The sequence below is a fragment of the Rana temporaria genome, chromosome 7 (assembly GCF_905171775.1).
Source record: "Rana temporaria chromosome 7, aRanTem1.1, whole genome shotgun sequence".
NCBI classification, from domain to species: Eukaryota; Metazoa; Chordata; class Amphibia; order Anura; family Ranidae; genus Rana; species Rana temporaria.
In genome coordinates, this window is record NC_053495.1 from 182,139,642 (window position 1) to 182,159,932 (window position 20,291).

General features: G+C 45.1%; 1 protein-coding gene across 2 annotated transcripts in view; it reads left to right on the top strand.

Moving 5' to 3' along the window:
- TTLL7 (tubulin tyrosine ligase like 7) overlaps window positions 1–20,291 on the top strand; it is a 245,472-nt gene that overhangs the window by 34,902 nt on the left and 190,279 nt on the right. Inside the window, exons 2-6 of one of the 2 annotated variants that reach the window (XM_040360594.1) lie at window positions 3,140–3,294; window positions 10,798–10,935; window positions 13,590–13,711; window positions 15,136–15,203; window positions 19,289–19,447. In XM_040360594.1, the coding sequence (XP_040216528.1) occupies window positions 3,270–3,294; window positions 10,798–10,935; window positions 13,590–13,711; window positions 15,136–15,203; window positions 19,289–19,447 (512 nt within the window). In that variant the 5' untranslated portion in view covers window positions 3,140–3,269. The remainder of the gene's footprint in view (window positions 1–3,139; window positions 3,295–10,797; window positions 10,936–13,589; window positions 13,712–15,135; window positions 15,204–19,288; window positions 19,448–20,291) is intronic. The other variant, XM_040360595.1, reaches the window with a different exon arrangement.

The window sequence follows — 20,291 nt, forward strand, 5'->3', positions numbered from 1 at the left end:
AGTAGGCTGGTAGGGGGCGTGTTGTATTTAAATGAGGCTTGACCCCATGTAGATGCATGGCCGAACGAATGGCGCATGTGCGCGCATGCACAGTATCACGTCGAATTTACGCCCAAAGATACGTCGGCTCAATGCCTGTGACGTGAACGTAATTTACGCACTGCCCTATTCGCGTACGACTTACGCAAATGACGTAAAAAGATACGCTTGTTCCGACGTCCATACTTTGCATGGGCTGCGCCACCTAAAGACCAGCTTTATCTTTACGCCGGCATATGTCTTACGTAAACAGCGTAACTAATTGCGACGGGCGTACGTACATTCGTGAATCGGCGTATCTTGCTCATTTACATATTCAACTTGGAAATCAAGGAAGTGCCAACTAGCGGCCAGCGTAATTATTGCAACCCAAGATACGACGGCGTAGGAGACTTACGCCGCTCGTATCTTGGCCAAATCTATGCTTAACTGATTCTATGAATAAGGCGCATAGATACGACAGCGGCCATTCGGACTTACGACGGCGTATCTTGAGATACGCCGTCGTAAGTCTTTGTGAATCTGGGCCAGGGTCTGCAGGTGAGTCATCTGTACACAACAATAGGGCAGAGCTGGGCAGCATTAGTAGCAGCACTTCACACTGAGATATCAGGACACAACAAAGGTCTAAAACTTCAAGGGACAAGGGAATTTAACTGGGATAGTTGGAAAGTCTGAGGCAGCTACTTTGGGCCCCACAACAAGGACAGGGCCCAGGGCAGCTTCCCCTTTTGCCCTGCCTTAAAGACGGCCCTGCCCATATTTGATAATAAGGGAGGAATAGTGCCCCATTTCTGGTATTAGTGGTAGGAACAGTGTCCCATTTTTCGTGTCAGTGGAAGAAATAGTGTCTCTTTTCAGTGGGAGGAGTAGCACCCCAAGGGCCAGATAAAAGCAAACAAAGGGCCGCCTTTGGCCCCTGGGCCGCAGTTTGGAGACCCCTGATGTAATTGCTTGCTTTTGTTGAACCAGAATTGACCTTAGTGTTAGTGTTATAGAAATTAGTTAAACAGACAAACTGTGATTTCAGCGGCTTGGTGTCCTCCCTAAAGTGCGGTGGAATATGTTGCTATGATATAAAATAAAATGAAAGTTGTGTATGGGCACTTAAGATGGACATTGTTATGAAGAATGATCTCAGAGCCCCCGGACTCTCTTGGACAGGACTTACTAAGGTATCGATGTTTGTACTGCACTGCAGTCCTGCTCCGTCCAATGGAATAGAGTGCAGTGGCCTTCTGCCCGCTCTGGATTTATGACCGAACCTAGTCAATTACAGAGGAGGTTTATGGGTGGGAGAAGGAAACTCGTCTTGTATCGGAGTAGCGTCTTTGTTTCTTTAAGGTAGAATTGATTTTATTTTATGGTGATAGAAGAGGAAGCGCATTCTTCCGGAATCACTTTGAAAGGCTGCAGAGAACAATTAAGGTGTATTTATACCATTAGCTTACAGTTTCCTTACTTCCCATCTACAGCTTTGCACGGAGGAGAGCAGTTTAATGGAACCGTGGAAGGAAACAAAACACCAGTGTGATTAGGCCCTGAAAGGAGAAGTCCATTCTGGTCTAGTTCTGAGGCCTGGCAGCTTAAAGCAGAACTGAGCTGTATGCAAGTCTACATCTAGAGGACTGGGAAAATCGGTTTTACCTACCCAATCCTACACTTCATGCAGGCTCCTCTGTGCTGCAAGACCAATCCCTGCAGCCGTTTCTTCTCTATTCTCTGGTGGTCACATTCTGCTGACATCATCAAGACAAATGAGGGCCCATAGGTCCTCTAGGAGGAACAGTCCACCTCTGGAGCATAGGGGAGTACAGTTTGTCTGGAAAACGGGGAACTGATTGTGGGGAGGTGCTGCTTGGTGCGGCGGTAGTAAACATTGAGGCCCAGATTCACGTAGATTCGCCTATCTTTAGGCGGGCGTAGCGCATCTCAGATACACTACGCCGCCGTAACTTAGAGCGGCAGGTCCCGTATTCTCAAAGCGCTTTAAGTTACGCCGGCGTAGTGTAACTGGGCCGGCGTAAGCCCGCCTAATTCAAATGTGGAAGTGGTGGGCGTGTTTTATGGAAATTAATTGTGACCTCGCGTAATCGTCGCTTTTAACGAACGACGCATGCGCCGTCCGTGGACGTATCCCAGTGCGCATGCTCCAAATTACGCCGCAAAGACTCAATGCTTTCGACGTGAACGCAACTTACGCACAGCCCCATTCATGGACGACTTACGCAAACGACGTAAAACGTGAACAATTTTACGCTGTTCCGACGTCCATACCTAACATTGGTACGCCTCATAGAGCAGGGGTAACTTTACGCCCAAAAAAGCCATACGTAAACGACGTAAAAAAATGCGCCGGGCGCACGTACGTTTGAGAATCGGCATATCTAGCTCATTACCATATTTGACGCGTAAATCGACGGAAGCGCCACCTAGCGGCCAGCGTAAATATGCAACTAGGATACGACGGTGTAAGAGACTTACGCCGGTCGGATCTAAGACAAATCTATGCGTAACTGATTCTAAGAATCAGGCGCATAGACACGACGCTTCACACTTAGAGTTACGACTGCGTATCTGGAGATACGCCGGCGTAACTCCTTTGAGAATCTGGGCCTGAGAGTCCAGTTGCAGTAACAGAACTGTAATGAGGTTAGAGTCTAGTGAAGCATAACTACCTGGTGGCAAGACAACCCAACCGGGCGCACTTATAGAATGGTGTAGCGAAGAGTAAGCTCCGAAGGGACCAACAGCATCTGACTTGAGGGGGTGGAATCCAGCCTGGCCGGTTTGTACCCAAATGGGGAGGCTTCCAGGAAGGTTGGCATGCCCCTGCTCATTCCATACTTATCTGGAACCTCTCCCTGCCACCAATTACTGTCCCTGACAGCCGGGTGACCTATGCCTACACTTCCCACATGCGAAATGCGCATCAAGCCTTGGAACCAGGGCCCTAAATAGACTCTATAGCAAATTAAAAGTCATGCAGTTATGATTTACTTCTAATTGAGAGACTGGAACATGTGGCCTCCATGGGAGCCACCAGCTACAGGTTTGCCACTGATTGATTGGAGCCACTAACGCATGTTTTTTTGTTTAGGGTTCACCTGAGTAATCTTGTGATGCCATTTGGGAAATCTCCAGAGATGATATGACGAGCGGTTCATGTGAGCTGGGTACGGATGTCCACTGTGTCCCTCTGACTCTACATTGCCGCTTCCCTGGTCATCATGCCATCCTTGCCTAATGAGTCTGGTACGACATCTGTGTTTTTGCATTTCACTCATCTCATTAAAATTCACTCAATACTCTTGCCTTGTTTATTATAGCATGCAAGGGGATCGACTTTTCCATAGAAACCAGGGCCCGGATTCAGAAAGAATCGCGTATCTTTAGGCGGGCGTAGCGCATCTCGTATACGCTACGCCGCCGTAACTTAGAGAGGTGAGTACCGTATTCAGAAAGAGCTTGCGCCCTAAGTTACGGCGGCGTAGCGTAAATGGGCCGGCGTAAGCCCGCGTAATTCAAATGAACAAGGCAGTGGGCGTGTTGTATTGAAATGAGCCGTGACCCCATGCAAATGAGGGGCCGAACGAACGGCGCATGCGCCGTCCGTGGACGTATCCCAGTGCGCATGCTCAGAATCACGTCGCAAATACTCAATGCTTTCGACGTGAACGTAACCTACGCCCAGCCCCATTCACGTACGACTTACGCAAACGATGTAAACCACGTGAAATTCGACGCTGTTCCGACGTCCATACTTAACATTGGCTGCGCCTCATATAGCAGGGGTAACTTTACGCCTACAAAACACCTTACGCAAACAACGTATATCAAGGCGGCGAGCGCAAGTACGTTTGTGAATCGGCGTATTTAGCTTATTTGCATATTCTACGCGTAAATCTATGGAAGCGCCCCTAGCGGCCCGCGTAAATATACACCCAAGATACGACGACGTAAGAGACTTACGTTGGTCGGATCTTGGCCAAATTTCGGCGTATCTGATTCTTTGAATCAGGCGCCGAGATACGATGGCACACATTCGGACTTACGATGGCGTAGCTGGAGATACGCTGTCGTAAGTCCTTTCTGAATCCGGGCCCAGGTTGTCCTTTGCTGCACTGGTTCCTATGGACATGCAGCCCTCCTTTAGGTATCTATTTAAAAATCTAAGGCCTATGTGTAATGTTTATGCTTGTATGTATTTACTTCATTCAGCAACTTATGTGGTGCCTAACCTGGGGAGCTTACAACCTAATTTATCCATCACCATCATGCAGACACATATCAGTAGCAAGTACTGAACTTTAGTTGTCTTAAAGTGGATGTAAACCCGAATTATTATTTTTTTTGCTGTCACAATGTAGAGTTAACGATTTCCTATCATCTGTGCCCAGTCTTGCCACAGAAACTTAATCCAGCTCTGAGCAATCCTTTTTTTCCAGTGAAATAAACGGACACATGGGAGAAAACTTTTGTCCGTTCCGCCCCCATGCTGTGAGTGACAGGTTATTTACATATCTTATGCACTAGCCTGGAGACAGGAATTATTTTTTAATTCCCACCCCCACTCCTTTTCTGAAGTCATGTGGTTACTTTTCTGGATTTTGACTAGATGTTAGTGATCATAGCAGAATTTAGTGTAAGAAATACACAGGACAAAATGCATGTTGACAAGGGGAGTGTAAAGGTGGGCGGGGAGACTACTGACATCAAAACTCCACCCACCAAGCTCCAGACAACAGATCCACCCACAGAATCTGCAGTTTTTCAGTTCTTATAACAGACAGAGGGGAGACATTTGACAGGTAAGGATACATGCAGGAGGCATCTATATCCTTATAGATCAGCACTATGGCAGTAGTTTAGAAAGGATGAGAGTGGCTTTACATCCACTTTAAAACAACTGATGGTTAGCAGCCATATTGGCAAAAGTAGACAGACATACTGTATAGTAGGTAGGCATAGGGTTGCTATCTGTTTGGTTTTGATTTATGTGGTTGGTATCATTGCTGGTGATTTAATTGCTATAAAGTGTGCCTGGTTTGTACAATCTGCATACCGTGTTTCCCCGAAAATAAGCCAGAGACTTATATTAATTTTGGCAACAAAAGACACAGTAGGGCTTATTTTGGGGGTAGGTCTTACCATGAAATGTGCTGTCTTCTCTCTCCCTGCTTGACAGGAATCTCCAGTGTGAACTGAGTTAAAATGCTTGTAAAATCCTATAATCCACTCTATTACAGTATTATATAATGTAAAATGAGTGTTTCTGTAATATAATTGTGCCAAATACCTTCGTTATAGCGCCGCTCTGCACTTTTGTGACCTGCCAGGGCTCTCTTTCCTGCAATTTAATTACAGAAACACACACATTGTACATTATATAATACTGTAATATAGTGGATTATAATATTTTACAAGCTTTTTAAACTAGGGCTTATTTTCGGTGTAGCCCTCCTGGAAAATAACGCTAGGTCTTATTTTCGGGGTAGGTCTTAGTTTCGGGGAAACACGGTAGCAAACTTGACTTTATTTGAAACCATAAAAATACAGGGCCAAATCCTCAAAAGGGATACGCAGGCGGAACTGCTGTTCAGCCTGCGTATCCCTGTGCCTATCTTTGGAACTGATCCTCAAAAGCAGTTTTCCAAAGATAGGCAGAAGGGGCCAGATTCACAAAGAGATACGACGGTGTATCTACAGATACACCATCGTATCTCTGACTTACACTGGTCCTATCTATGCGCCTGATTCATAGAATCAGTTACGCATAGATAGGGCTAGATCCGACAGTGTTACAATGTGTTACACTGTCGGATCTTTTTTTCAATTTAAAAATGGCGCCGGGGGTGTTCCCGCTGATTTACGATAAATAATATGTAAATCAGCGAGATACGCAAATTCACGAACGTACGCGGACCCGTCGCAGTGTTCTTACGTCGTTTCCGTAGCGGTTTTCCGTCGTATACTTACCCCTTTCTTTTATCAGGCGCAGCCAATGTTAAGTATAGCCGGCGTTCCCGCGTCGAATTTGAATTTTCCTACGTCGTTTGCGTACGCCGATTCACGAACACGCGCGTTGCAAGTCCCGCTCACGTCGCAACCACTGACGTCCTAGTGACGTCAGTGGGAGCAATGCACGCCGGGAAATTCTCCGGACGGCGCATGCGCATTTAAATCGGCGCGGGAACGCGCCTGATTTAAATAGTACACTCCCCTAGCCGCGGAATTTGAATTCCGCCGGGGGATTTAGGATCCGCCGTCGCAAGTTTGGAGGTAAGTGGTTTGTGAATTAGCCACTTGCCTCCTAAACTTGCGGGAGCGGATCTTAATTCACGTAGATCGAGCGGATCTATAGATCCGCTGAGCTACGTGAATCTGGCCCAAGATCTGACATCTGTAAGACACTTACACTGTCAGATCTTAGGATGCAGTACCGCATCCGCTGCTGGGGGCATTTCTCATTGAAATGCCGCTTTGCGTATGCAAATGAGGACTTACGGAGATCCACAAAGCTTTTCAGCTTTGTTTTTTCTGCGTAAGTTTACGTTTGCATACGTAAAATTAGTTCTGCTTTTACAAAGTGTAAACTAGTAACACCTTGTAAAAACAGATCTTTTTTTCGATCGCCGCGTTTTTTTTAAAATTTTTAATTTTTTTTCCCGGCGCGTAACTTTTTTTTTACCCGACGCAACTTTATTGTCCCGTCGCAATCCACAAAGCCCGACGTAACGTAATTTCGCGCTCTGCCCGTCGGGAAAATGACGTCACGAGCATGCGCAGTACGGCCGGCGCGGGAGCGCGCCTCATTTAAATTGTCATCGCCCCCTGCAGAAGAGGACCGCCTTGCGCCGGAGACATTTAAGTTACACGGCCTTAAATTTCTAGGTAAGTGCTTTGTGGATCGGGCACTTAGGTAGAAATTTTAAGTCAGTGTAACTTAAATGGGAAAAGATAAGTTAGGCAGGATTTTTGAGGATTTGGCCCACAACAGAAAGGAGGATCAGAACAAAACAAGTCCAATATATTTTTAATTGTTGGTAAATAAGTCATATAAAAACAACCAATGCATTTAATGGGCAACACTTCTACCCCTTCATCGGGGCCCAACATCTATATTAGTATTGACGTTTCCTCATGGAGTATCAATGTGACAATTGGTTGCTGAGGGGCCCACAACAGTTCTGCCAGAGAAATCAGAAGGTCAGTAGATAAGCCGACCTAACTCTGAATCTACGCCGGCGTTTGTTTAAGTGTATTCTCAAACAGAGATACACTTAAACAAAGCTAAGACAGGCCGGCTTGCGCCGTTCTATCTTAGCTTGCAATGTTTCTGTTGTCCGCTAGATGGCGCTTCCATTGCGGCCGGCGTAGATTATGTAAATGAGGGGATACGCCGATTCACGAACGTACGCCAGGCCTACACCGTCGCATTACGTCTTTTCCGTAAGGGATAGGCCGCCTAAAGTTATTCCACCTATGAGGTGGAATAACAATGTTAAAGTATGGCCGCCGTTCCCGTCGCGAGGTTCGAATTTTTTACGTCGTTTGCGCAAGTCGTCCGCGAATCGGGATTTACGTCGTTTACGTACACGTCAAAATCAATAGGCCCGTACGGCCTACTTAGCCGCAATGCGCACTGGGAATTGTAGTCGCCCGGCGCATGCGCAGTGTCAAAAAACATCAAAAAACGTGAGGTCAAGCCTCATTTCCATACAACACGCCCCCCTCCAAGTCATTTGAATTAGGCGCCCTTACGCCCGCTCGTTTTAGGCTACACCGCCAAAAATTAGCAGGTAAGTGGTTTGAGAATCACTACTAGCCTAACTAATTTATGGCGGTGTAACCTAAAAAGGCTAGGCCGCCCTAAAGTTAGGCGCCCCTACGCGAATCTACCTATTGGTCCGCTTATTTTTTCAGGGCCCCTTTTAAAAAAAACATCTTATGTTAGTAGTTCCAAAATGTACCTGTAGGTAAAAAAAAAGTTTGATTTATACTTACTTTACCCCTGTTTTCTCCCCGTGGCGCCTAGACAATAGTGAAGTCACGCTCCTTCCTGGTAGATCTTGGAGAATATAAAGCAGCTGGAGTCTCACCAGAAGAGGCTATTTAAACAGAGCAGAGTGTGAGATTTTGCCTTCCCTACATTCCCCAGATATCATCCCAAAAAGAAGTGTCTTTGGGTATCCATTAGGAAACATTGGGCCAGATTCACAGAAGAGATACTACGGCGTATCTCCTGATACGCCGTCGTATCTCTGTGATCCGCCCGTCCTAACTATGCGGCTGATTCATAGAATCAGCCGCATAGCTAGCCCTAAGATCCGACAGGTATAATTGAATTACACTGTCGGATCTTAGGATGCAATTCTATGCCGGCTGCTAGGTGGCGAGGCCATTGCGGTCGGCGTAGAATATGCAAATGACTAGTTACGGCAATCCCTGAACGTCCGCGTTACCCGTCGCTCTAACTTTGCATTGTTTCCGTCGAGATACGCGTCGTAAAATTAGGGCTGAGCCCTAGGTGTTCTAAGCCATGTTAAGTATGGCCGTCGTTCCCGCATCGAAATTTAAAACATTGCGTTGTTTGCGTAAGTCGTCCGTGAATGGCGCTGGATGCCATTTACGTTAACGCCGAAACCAATGATGTCCTTGCGACGTCATTTATCGCAATGCACGTCGGGTAATTTACCCAACGGAGCATGCGCAGTATGCTCGGCGCGGGAACGCGCCTAATTTAAATGGTGCCCGCCCCATTTGAATTGGGCGGGCTTGCGCCGAGCGCATTTACGTTACACCGCCGCAAGTTTACAGGTAAGTGCTTTGTGAATCAGGCACTTACGCTGCAAACTTGCGGCGGTGTAACGTAAATGGATTACGTTACGCCGCCGCTGCATAGTGGAAATGTATGTGAATCTGGCCCATAGGGCCTATGTGTGATGTTTATGCCTGTATTTATTTACTTCATTTGTGAAGCCTGTAAAGAAAAGAAAAACCAACTTTTTTCTTTAAGGGTTAATTTTGTAACTACATATTAAAGCCTACACACCATCACTTTATGTGATGAAAAAAAATTACGTTTTTAAAAACGTCTCTTTAAATGATCGTGTGTGGGGGAAAACTTTGTTTTATATCTTGTGAAAAACGACAAAAAAAAATTGAAGCATGCTTCAATTTTATGTGTCGTTTTTCAAAACGTTGTTTTTTACTTCACAGAAATTGACCGTGTGTAGCAAAAAATGATGTTTAAAACGACATTTTTACACCCGCGCATGCCCAGAAGCTAGTTATGAAGCTAGCTTCAATGGAAAAAAGTGGTGAACGTAACCGCGCTTTGCTAGAGCATTGTGAAAAAACGATGGTGTGTAGGCAACTTCGTCTTTGAAAATTGAAGTTTCAAAAACGTCGTTTTTTACTTCACAGAAAATGTCTTTTTTTCATCACATAAAGTGATGGTGTGTATGCGGCATAAGTTTAGGTAAATAAAAAATCAGCACAAGGGACAATATCTACTTTTAATGTCTCCTTTGTACTGGTGCCAGCTGTCATAGTTAAAATTCTGCCCACCTCCACCATTACTATAGCTTGCAGGAAAGAAAAGTGATCTATGAATGGAGGATGGGCGGATGAATGAAGGGTCCCCCTCCTCAATTCATAGATCACTTTTCATTCATAGAAGCTATAGTACATCTTCTATGATTGGAGAAGGGGGAGTGCCTGTGACAGGTCCAGTGCTCGTATTACCATCTGCAGTACCTAAAGGTTACCGCTACAGAGGCATTGGGGCAGAGGGCTTCACATTTCACCTAAGACAGCTGGCACCAGCACAAGGGACACTTCTCATTACATTTAAGTACAGTTCTGTCCCTTCTGCTGATTTTTTTTTTTCCTTTTACATTTTACTTAGACTTTATACATTAGGCAATTTTGAAGTGCAGATGGGTCCTGGACATTACAGTATAGGGTTGATTTGCTAAATCTGGGTCAAAATCTGGGGCTGCTGTGCATGTTTGCCAATCCGCTTTTAACTTCAGCTTTTTCACCTAAAGAGGAGCTGCAGGCTCCCCCCCCCCCCTCCCCTGAAATGTAGAAGCCAGCAGCTACAAATACTGTAGCTGCTGACTTTTAATATAAGGACACTTACCTGTACAGGGATCCAGTGATGTCCTCACCAGAGCCGATTCTTCAATTGGCTTCGGGAGCAGGCGCAGGCATCTCAAGCAAGGGAAACAGGAAGGAAAGCCGTGCAGCTTCACAGACAGTTTCCTACTGCGCATGCACGAGCTGCACTGCCCCTTCTAAATAGTCCCGTAGTCTTCTGGGACCTGTGATGTGTCCCAGAAGATTGCAGGGAAAGGCGGGGGAGGACAGGAAGTAAAAGTGGGTACCTATCAAAGCCAGGTACCCGCTCCCCACCAAAAAGTGCCAAATGTGGCAGAGGAGGGGGAAGGAAGTAAATAAGTGGAACTTCCCCTTTTGGGTAAAATCCCGCTTTAAGCGTTGATAGTAGAACCTGGAAGCTGATTGGTTTCTATACAGAGCTGCACCAGATTTTCACTCTACAGTTTTAGTGAATCAATTAGAAGGTGTAAACCCTACTGCAAGGTCCGTTTTAAAAAGAATTAAGCAATGGTAGCTCCCATATCTGATCCATGTTCCCTTTAACTTGCACCTGTCAGTGGGCAAGTACCAGGTAATTGACATAATGGTTGAAAAATTGAACACTAACTATATTTTATTTATTTTTGTAAGATCGCCATGCGTCATCCAGCTTGTCCTTAGGTTCAGCTTTGCCTTATCAGTCCAATGGCTCCAACAGGAGAAAGATCAGAAAGAAGAGGAAAAATGGAATCATCACAGCAAACGTTTCTGGAACTAAATATGAGATCGGTAAGGGCATGTGGGTGTCCCTTTTTTTTTCAATTCGGCTGTAGAAATGACTGGTAGTTGGACATAGGGCCAGATCCAGAGAGAATTGGATCCGCGCAGCGTATCAGAGATACGCTACGCCGCCGTACCTTACCTGGCGGAATTTCGAATCCTCAGCGATTTTGCGCCGTAAGTTACGGCGGCGTAGTGTATTTCTGGCGGCGGAATTCAAATCGGCGATCAGGGGGCGGGTTTCATTTAAATGAAGCGCGTCCCCACGCCGAATGAACTGCGCATGCGTCGTCCAGAAATTTCCCGCCGTGCTTTGCGCGAAATGTCGTCGCAACAACGTCATTTTTTGAACTTAGACGTGAGTTACGTCCATCCCTATTCACGGACGACTTACGAAAAAAAATAAAAAATTCAAATTTTGACGCGGGAACGACGGCCATACTTAACATGGCAATTCTATCTATACGCCGCAAAATACCAGCTTTAACTATACGCCGGAAAAAGCCGACTACAGACGACGTTAGAAAATGCGACGGCCGCGCATACGTTCGTGGATTGTCGTAAATCGCTAATTTGCATACCCGACGTGGAAAACGACGCAAACTCCACCCAGCGGGCGCGGAAGTATTGCATCTAAGATCCGAAGGCGTACGAAGCCTTACGCCTGTCGGATCTTACCCAAATGCCGTTGTATCTTGGTTTGGGGATTCAAACTAAAGATACGACGCGGGAAATTTGAAAGTACGCCGGCGTTTCAGTAGATACGCCGTCGTACTTACTCTGTGAATCTGGCCCATAGTCTCTCACCTAATATACCCAATATTTTTACTAGTAATGGCAGTGATCTGCGATTTTTAGCGGTATTGCGGCGGAACAGGTCAAAACACTTTTGACACATTTTTGGGACCATTGACATTTATACAGGGATTAGTGCTATAAAAATGCACTGATTACTGTGTAAATGACACTGGTGGGGAAGGAGTTAACACTAGGGGCAATCAAGGGGTTAAATGTGTGTTCCCTCAGTGTGTTCTAACTGTGGGGGGATAGGACTGAGTAGGAGAGGAGACATTTTGCTGTTCCTACTTACTAGGAACAAACGACATGTCTCCTGTCCTCTGACAGCACAAGGATTTGTGTGTACACACACAAATCCCGGTGCTGGCGCTCATGCACACGATTGTGACCGCCGCCCACACGCATCGGGTCCCACACCGTGCATCGGCTCTTAAAGGAATCCTGTACCTGTACGGGGTTTCACGCAGCGGTGCTATTCATAGAATGAAAGGTCCTGCATCTCAACCATGGGAGACAAACTTTACAATATAGAAACAACAGACTTGGGGGGCACACCCTAAAAATGCGTTTACATTCAAGGTGCTGCTATAAGACCGCAAACAGAACAAAATAGATTATGGCGCACACATACATATACCTCAGAGGTTGCCCACACGGCACTGCTGCCATTTATGGAACGCTTTGTACTATTTTCAATGACTACAAGACATTCTCTGATTGGATGAGGTGGATATCAGGATGTCAGCTGCTGTCCTCTCCACCTCGTCTATCTGTGCCAGGCTGGATCATACCAAAAAAAGTTAATTCCCGGAGTTTAGCTTTGACCCTAGAGTTGACTTTAACCACTTAAGGACCGCCTCCTGCACATATACGTCGGCAGAATGGCATGACTGGGAAAAAACACGTACCTGTACGTCCTCTTTAAGTGCACAGCTGTGGGTCGCGGGCACGCGCCTGCGACCCGGTCTGAAGTTCCGCGAACCCGATCGCCGCCGGAGCCCCGCGATCGTTCCCCAGAGCTGAAGAACGAGGAGAGCTGTGTGTAAACACAGCTTCCCCGTTCTTCACTGTGGCGCTGTCATTGATCGTCTGTTCCCTGATATAGGGAAACACGATCAATGATGTCACACTTCCAGCCCCACCCCCCTACAGTTAGAAACACATATGAGGTCACACTTAACCCCTTCAGCGCCCTCTAGTGGTTAACTCCCAAACTGCAATTGTCATTTTCACAGTAAACAATCCATTTTTATAGAATTTTTTGCTGTGAAAATGACAATTGTCCCAAAAATGTGTCAAAAATGTCCGAAGTGTCCGCCATAATGTCGCAGTCACGAAAAGAAAAAAAATCGCTGATCGCCGCCATTAGTAGTAAAAAAAAAAATATTAATAAAAATGCAATAAAACTATCCCCTATTTTGTAAACACTATACATTTTGTGCAAACCAATCGATAAACGCTTATTGCGATTTTTTTTTTTACGAAAAATATGTAGAAGAATATGTATCGGCCTAAACTGAGGAAAAAAAAACGTTTTTTTAATATATTTTGGGGGATATTTATTATAGCAAAAAGGATAAAATATTGCATTTTTTTCAAAATTGTCGCTCTATTTTTGTTTATAGTGCAAAAAATAAAAACCGCAGAGGTGATAAAATACCACCAAAGGAAAGCTCTATTTATGGGGGAAAAAAAAGACGCCAATTTTGTTTGGGAGCTACGTCGCACGACCGCGCAATTGTCAGTTAATCAACGCAGTGCCAAATCGCAAAAACTGTCCGGGTCCTTTACCTGCATTTTGGTCCGGGTCTTAAGTGGTTAAGATTGTTTTAAGGCCTTTCCATATTGTTCCCTGCTTCTCACAGTCCGTCAGATAACTGAAGAGATGCATTTTGTGAAAAGTCGGGATGATGACGAAACGGCGTATCTCATCTGGAGTGATTGTGCCGTACAACATGAGAAGATTGCAGAGCTCAGGAATTATCAGGTATGGAAAGGACAGCAAGCATTTACTGCATGTGCCAAAAGTAACTCATGCATTTATCCCCAGGGTAAGAAGGGGGACTGAACATATATATTTATTTTATTTTATCCTCGTATTGTCACTTCTGGCACTTGAGGATGAATCCAACAAAAGAATTAAAAGGGTGAGGAGGAGCAGGGAGACCTAAGGGAAGCCCTAAGGCTCTCTGCAGCTCAGGGAATGTGCAGAAATCTATTGTTTGGTTGGCTTTACAGTAGAGGTGCACCGCGTCTCCCACAAGTGTGAACTCATTTCTGAGGCACCCAAGTGTACAGGACTTAATCACGAGGATCTTGGAAGTGGTGGCCATATTAGGCCATTTTTTTTTTTCTGTGCACTAAACTAAAAACTCAAGCAATGTTATAAGCTGTCCCAGTTCTCGTCTGTGAACTACTGTAAGAACTGTGGGCCAGATTCACAAAAGAGATACGACGGCGTATCTCCTGATACGCCGTCGTATCTCTGTTTCTATCTATGCGACTGATTCATAGAATCAGTTACTCATAGATAGCCATAAGATCCGACAGGTGTAATAGTTTTACACTGTCGGATCTTAGGATGCAGTACCGCGGCCGCCGATGGGGTGATTTTGCGTCGTAAACCAACGTCGGGTATGCAAATTAGGAGTTACGGCGATCCACGACGGACACCATTTTTTTTTGGTGCCCTAACTTTAGTCAGCAAACGTATTGCTGTCTAAAGTATGGCTGTCGTTCCCGCGTCGAAATTTAAAAATCAACGTCGTTTGCGTAAGACGTCCGGGAATACGGAAGTACGCTACGCACGTCGCCGCTCGAAAAAATGACGTCACGGCGGGAGTTAGGAAACGGAGCATGCGCAGTAGGTCCGGCGCGGGAGCGCGCCTAATTTAAATGGCACACGCCCATTTGAATTGGCCCGCCTTGCGCCGGAGGCCGCCAGCGTAGTTTTCATCGCAAGTGCTTTGTGAATCAGGCACTTGCGATTAAAACTTGCGGCGGTGTAACGTATCTACGATACGTTACGCTGCCTCAGTTCTATGTGAATCTGGCCCTGTGTTCTCTAGTCCAAATCAAGCATAAGGTGACAACACTTCTCCTCCATAGATATAAGGTGTCCTAGGGTGAGTGTTGTCACCCGAGGACAGGAAATGTGTTACTGGCAGGAGCACCAGGTGAAAATAAAGTAAAAAAAAAAGCCACCTGACCTAAATAATGGTAAGTTGCAATATATTAAATGTGTTGTTCTTTGGTTAGATACACATTACTACAAAGCAATGATGATAGGGAAATTGTAAAAAGGTCGGTGGAAGTGGATTTCTGAGTGGGCACTAAGGTTTACTACACACCTTGTTGAAGAAGGCTGCTCATATATTATTCACCAGTGTTTTCTTCTCCTTATCATTTCAGAGGATTAACCATTTCCCAGGGATGGGAGAGATCTGCCGGAAGGACTGCCTTTCAAGAAACATGACCAAGTGAGTCTCCTATGCTGATGTCATGTCAGTTGAGTAGGATGAGTGTGTAGGCGGCCATGACAAACTGGTGTTTTCTTACCACTGCTTTGCAGCCCCCACCCAATATAACACCCCAGATTCAATCGATTATAAGTGTATGGTTACATTATTAAAGCCAGTGGCGGATTACTGAAAAGACAGAATAGGCACCCGGCCTATGGGCCCCATGTCGTTAGAAGGCCCAGATAACGGATAAAAATAAGATTGACTTGATCTTAAAGAGGAAGTAAACCCTGATGGGTTTTACTTCCTCGTTGTTTCCCTGCAAAGGTAAAGCATAATGGGCTACTATGCATTGTATAGTAGGCCATTATGTGTCACTTACCTGAAACCGAAGCTTGCAATGTCAATGCTGTCCCCTGTTCCATGAAGCGTCTATCTTTCACCCTCTTCCTTCCTGGTATCGCGGCTCCGGCCAATCACAGAGCCGAGATGACGTCACTTGGGAGCCGCCAGTCACAGCACGATCTCCTTTACTAACAGCACGATCGCTGTTTCTAAAGTGCGCCTGCGTCGTTGTCTACGGCGCATGCGCCTTAGACATCGGCGCCTGTCTCTTTTGTAAATATCTCCTAAACCGTGGAGGTTTAGGAGATATTTCGAGCACCTACAGGTAAGCCTTAATTTAGGCTTACCTGTAGGTAAAAGTGGTTGTAAAGGGTTTACAACCACTTTAAAAGAAAATTACAATAATGTTTTCTTAACCACTTCCCGCCCTCTTTACGTCATACGACATTCTGGGCTTTGAGTGGGGATATCTGAATGATACTTGCAGCTGCAGGCATCATTCAGATATCTTTTTTATTTTTTTCTGCCTACCCTAAAAACATTCATAGTGGCTATTCAGCTGCTTGATTGTTTTTACAGGCGGTGTGGCAGGGGGCGCCACCCTCCTGGGCTTCTACCAGCTCGCCCGTGCGATCAGCGAGCCAGAGAATGAATCAGCCGGCAACAGAAGTTTACCATAGAGCTGACCGAGGACCAGATGGTCCCTGGCAGTCTCTATGACTTCGGAGGCCGGGCGCGACGTTATGATGTCACGTTTGGCCTCGGCAGGTTTAAACACTGATGGTTTTTCTAACAGGAAAGGCTGAGATCACTTTTTTTGATCTGAGTCTTTCCAGTCTTTCCAGGTTAGAGGTGAGATGTGGGGACTTATAGACCCCGGATCTGTCTGTAAAGAGAACCTGCCATGCCCTATTCCTATTACAAGGAATGTTTACATTCCTTCCTTGTAATAGGAGTAAAAGTGATAAAAACAAAACAAAAAAAAAAAAACAATCTCGAGCAACAATTCTAGCCCAAGACCTCCTCTGTAACTCTAAACAAGTAACGTGTAAAAAAAAATGTAAGCGACGAAGATTTTTAAGTACCGAAGTTTGGCGCCATTCCACGAGTGTGCGCAATTTTAAAGCGTGACATGTTGGTTATCTATTTACTCAGTGTAACCATTTTTTACATTATGCCAAAAAATTGGGCTAACTATAGTGTTTTTTTTTTTAATTTACGAAACAGTTTTAAAAAATACATAAAAATGACCTTGGTTTTATCAAAACTGTGTAATATGAGGACCTACCTAAACTATTCATTATTTTTCCAATCAGGGGCCCCTTGCACTACATACAGTGCCTTGAAAAAGTATTCATACCCCTTGAAATTTTCACATTTTGTAATGTTACAACCAAAAAGGTAAATGTATTTTATTGGGATTTCATGTGATAGACCAACACAAAGTGGCACATAATTGTGAAGTGGAAGGAAAATGATAAATGGTTTTCAACATGTTTTACAAAGTGTGGGGGGTACATTTGTATTCAGCCCCCCGGAGTCAATACTTTGTAGAACCTCCTTTCTCTGCAATTACAGCTGCAAGTCTTTTTGGGGATGTCTCTACCAGCTTTGCACATCTAGAGAGGGGCATTTTTGCCCATTCTTCGTTGCAAAATAGCTCAAGTTATGTCATATTGGATGGAGAGCGTCTGTGAACAGCAATTTTCAAGACTTGCTACAAATTTTCAAATGGATTTAGGTCTGGACTTTGACTGGGCCATTCTAACACATGAACATGCTTTGATCTAAACCATTCCATTGTAGTTCTGGCTGTATGTTTAGGGTCATTGTCCTGCTGGAAGGTGAACCTCTGCCCCAGTCTCAAGTCTTTTGCAGACTCTAGCAGGTTTTCTTCTAAGATTGCCCTGTATTTGGCTCCATCCATCTTCCCATCAACTCTGACCAGCTCCCCTGTCCCTGCTGAAAAAAATCATCCCCACAACATGATGCTGCCACCACCATTTTTCGAGGTGGGGATGGTGTGTTCAGGGTGGGCCCTTTAAAAAAAATGGGCCAAAAAAAAAGGTCCTTTGCACTATGTGCACTGTATTCGGGCGCCGGACACAGCGCACCATGGGAACCGTGACGCCTGTGCAATCCCATGACTGCAGACGTGACACTTAATTTGCCCTGTTTAGGTCTGCCCTGTGGCGCAATCGATTGCACCATATTGCTTTCACGAGTCTCATTTATCCATATTGTTGTTATGCCTCTGTTATTTGATTGGCACCGCTCTAGGACTAGGGCCTGTGCTTTTCCACGGAGTTACCGCGTCACTTCCAAACAAGCAAACCATCGCTTGTGAAATGCATCAACTGCTGTAACTGCTGTTCCTGTGTTCATCTGACATTTCTGACAATAAAGCCTCATCAAGCGATTTTGGAGTTTCAGTGTGCCGCCACTTCTTTGTTCAATTGGTTTCACTACTTTAGTTAGGGGTATCAGAGTAAAGGGGGCTGAATACAAATGTATGCCACACTTTTCAGATGTTTATTTGTAAAATAAATTGAAAACCATTTATCATTTTCCTTCCACTTTTATTTACAATTATGTGCCATTCTGTGTTGGCCTATCACATAAAATCCCAATAAATAACATTAAAGCCTCGTACACAGGATAGTTAACCAGAGGACAATGGTCTGAAGGACCGTTGTCATAGGTTAACCGATGAAGCTCACTGATGGTCCATCACGCCTACACACCATAGGTTAAATAACCGATCGTGTCAGAACACGGTGACGTAAAACACAAGGACGTGCTGAAAAAAACAAAGTTTAATGCTTCCAAGCATGCGTCGACTTGATTCTGAGCATGCGTGGATTTGTTAACAATCGGTTAGGAATCCATAGGTTAATTTTAAAGCACGTTGGCTTTTTTTTTAACCTATGGTTAAATAACCTATGGGGCCCACACACGATCGGTTTTGACCGATGAAAACGGTCCTTCAGACCGTTGTCCTCTGGTTTACCTATCGTGTGTACGAGGCCTTACTTTTTAGGTTGGGGCTGTAACATGACAAAATATGGAAAATTTCAAGAGGTGTGAATACTTTGTCAAGGAACTGTACTTGTTGGTAGATCTAAAATAGGTTTTACTATCAGAGTGTAACGTGTTTTCCTATCATTCAGTGAATAATTGTTCATAGAAAATAAAGGATTGGGGTGGAGGAAACTCATCAAATCAACTAGATTTCTCTTCCGTTCATAGACAGACACAGCATCCTTTGACAGTAGGGTTATATCCGCTTCCCTTTAGGAGAGTATAGGCAGAAAAAAAGCACTTTAAGTGTTAACAACACATTCCTCAGCGCAGCTCCTCCCAGGGGGCGTGGCCCCCCGAGTATAACCCACACCCTGCTCTAGCAGCCTTAGTTTTTTCCTGCCTAATGACAGGAGAGGTCAGGCACTCTGGAGTCCTGTACTCTGGAGATTTTTTTCTTGCGATTTTTCTCGCTTTTTATTATTTTGTTCCTGCATTTTTGAATCCTGTGATTCTTCTATCAACAGCCGACTGGGTGACAGGCTGGGTCTTGAGTTGTGGCCGATTGACTTTTTACCGTCATGCACTCCCAAGTCGCAGGACAAGTCGCACAAGTGTGAAAGGGTCCTTAGACTGCTGACAGTACAGCTTTCACAAATCCCTCTATAGCATATTTTTCTCTTCCATGTGACTATGTTGAGTTGTATTAGATCGGCTATGTGGGTTGTGTCTTTCAGAATGATCAAGTGTCAGCCTCATGAATACAGCTTTATTCCACGCACCTGGATATTCCCAGCTGAATACACTCAGTACCAAAACTATGTGAAAGAATTAAAGAAGAAGCGGAAACAGAAAACCTTTATTATCAAACCTGCCAATGGGGCAATGGGTCACGGGTAATCTCCCATTACTTTGGTTTTTATGACGGGATATTGGCGCACAATGCATTCTGTCTTATCATAGGTCACAACCAGTATCACTCTGTATAAAAAAATAAGTGCTTAATTAATGAGCAAGTTAATATTCACGTGGCTAGCTTTAAGGCCCGTACACACAATCTGATTTTCCGACAACAAATGTGTGATGGCAGGCTGTTGTCAGAAAATCCGACCGTTTGTATGCTCCATCGGACAATTGTTGTCGGATTTTCTGGCAACAAATGTTGGATAGCATGCTTTAAAAAATTTGGATTATCCGATCATGTGTACTCTAAATACCCTACTTTAAATACTGCAGCTGCTGACTTTTAATAAGGACATTTAACCACTTAAGACCGTGGGGCAGATTCATCAAAGAGATACGACGGCGGATCTCCTGATCTCCTTCATAGAATCAGATTCCTCATAGATCTCCCTTAGATCCGACTGGTGTAAGTGACTTACACCAGTCGAATCTTAGGCTGCAATCTCCCGCCGGCCGCTAGGTGTCGTCGCTTTTTTTTCCGCGTCGGATATGCAAATGAGGAGAACCGCCGATTCAAGTCCGTACGCCCGCCCGTCGCTTTTTTTTAACGTCGTTTGCGTTCGGCTTTTTCCGGCGGATAGCTACCCCTGCTATATGAGGGGTAGCTAATGTTATGTATGGCCGTCGTTCCCGCGCCGAGATTACAATTTTTACGTCGTTTGCGTAAGTCGATCGTGAATACGGATGGCCGCAATTGACGTAGCCGCCGCAAACAATGACGTCCTAGCGACGTCATTTGGAGCATGCGCACGGGGAAATTTCGCCGGCGGCGCATGC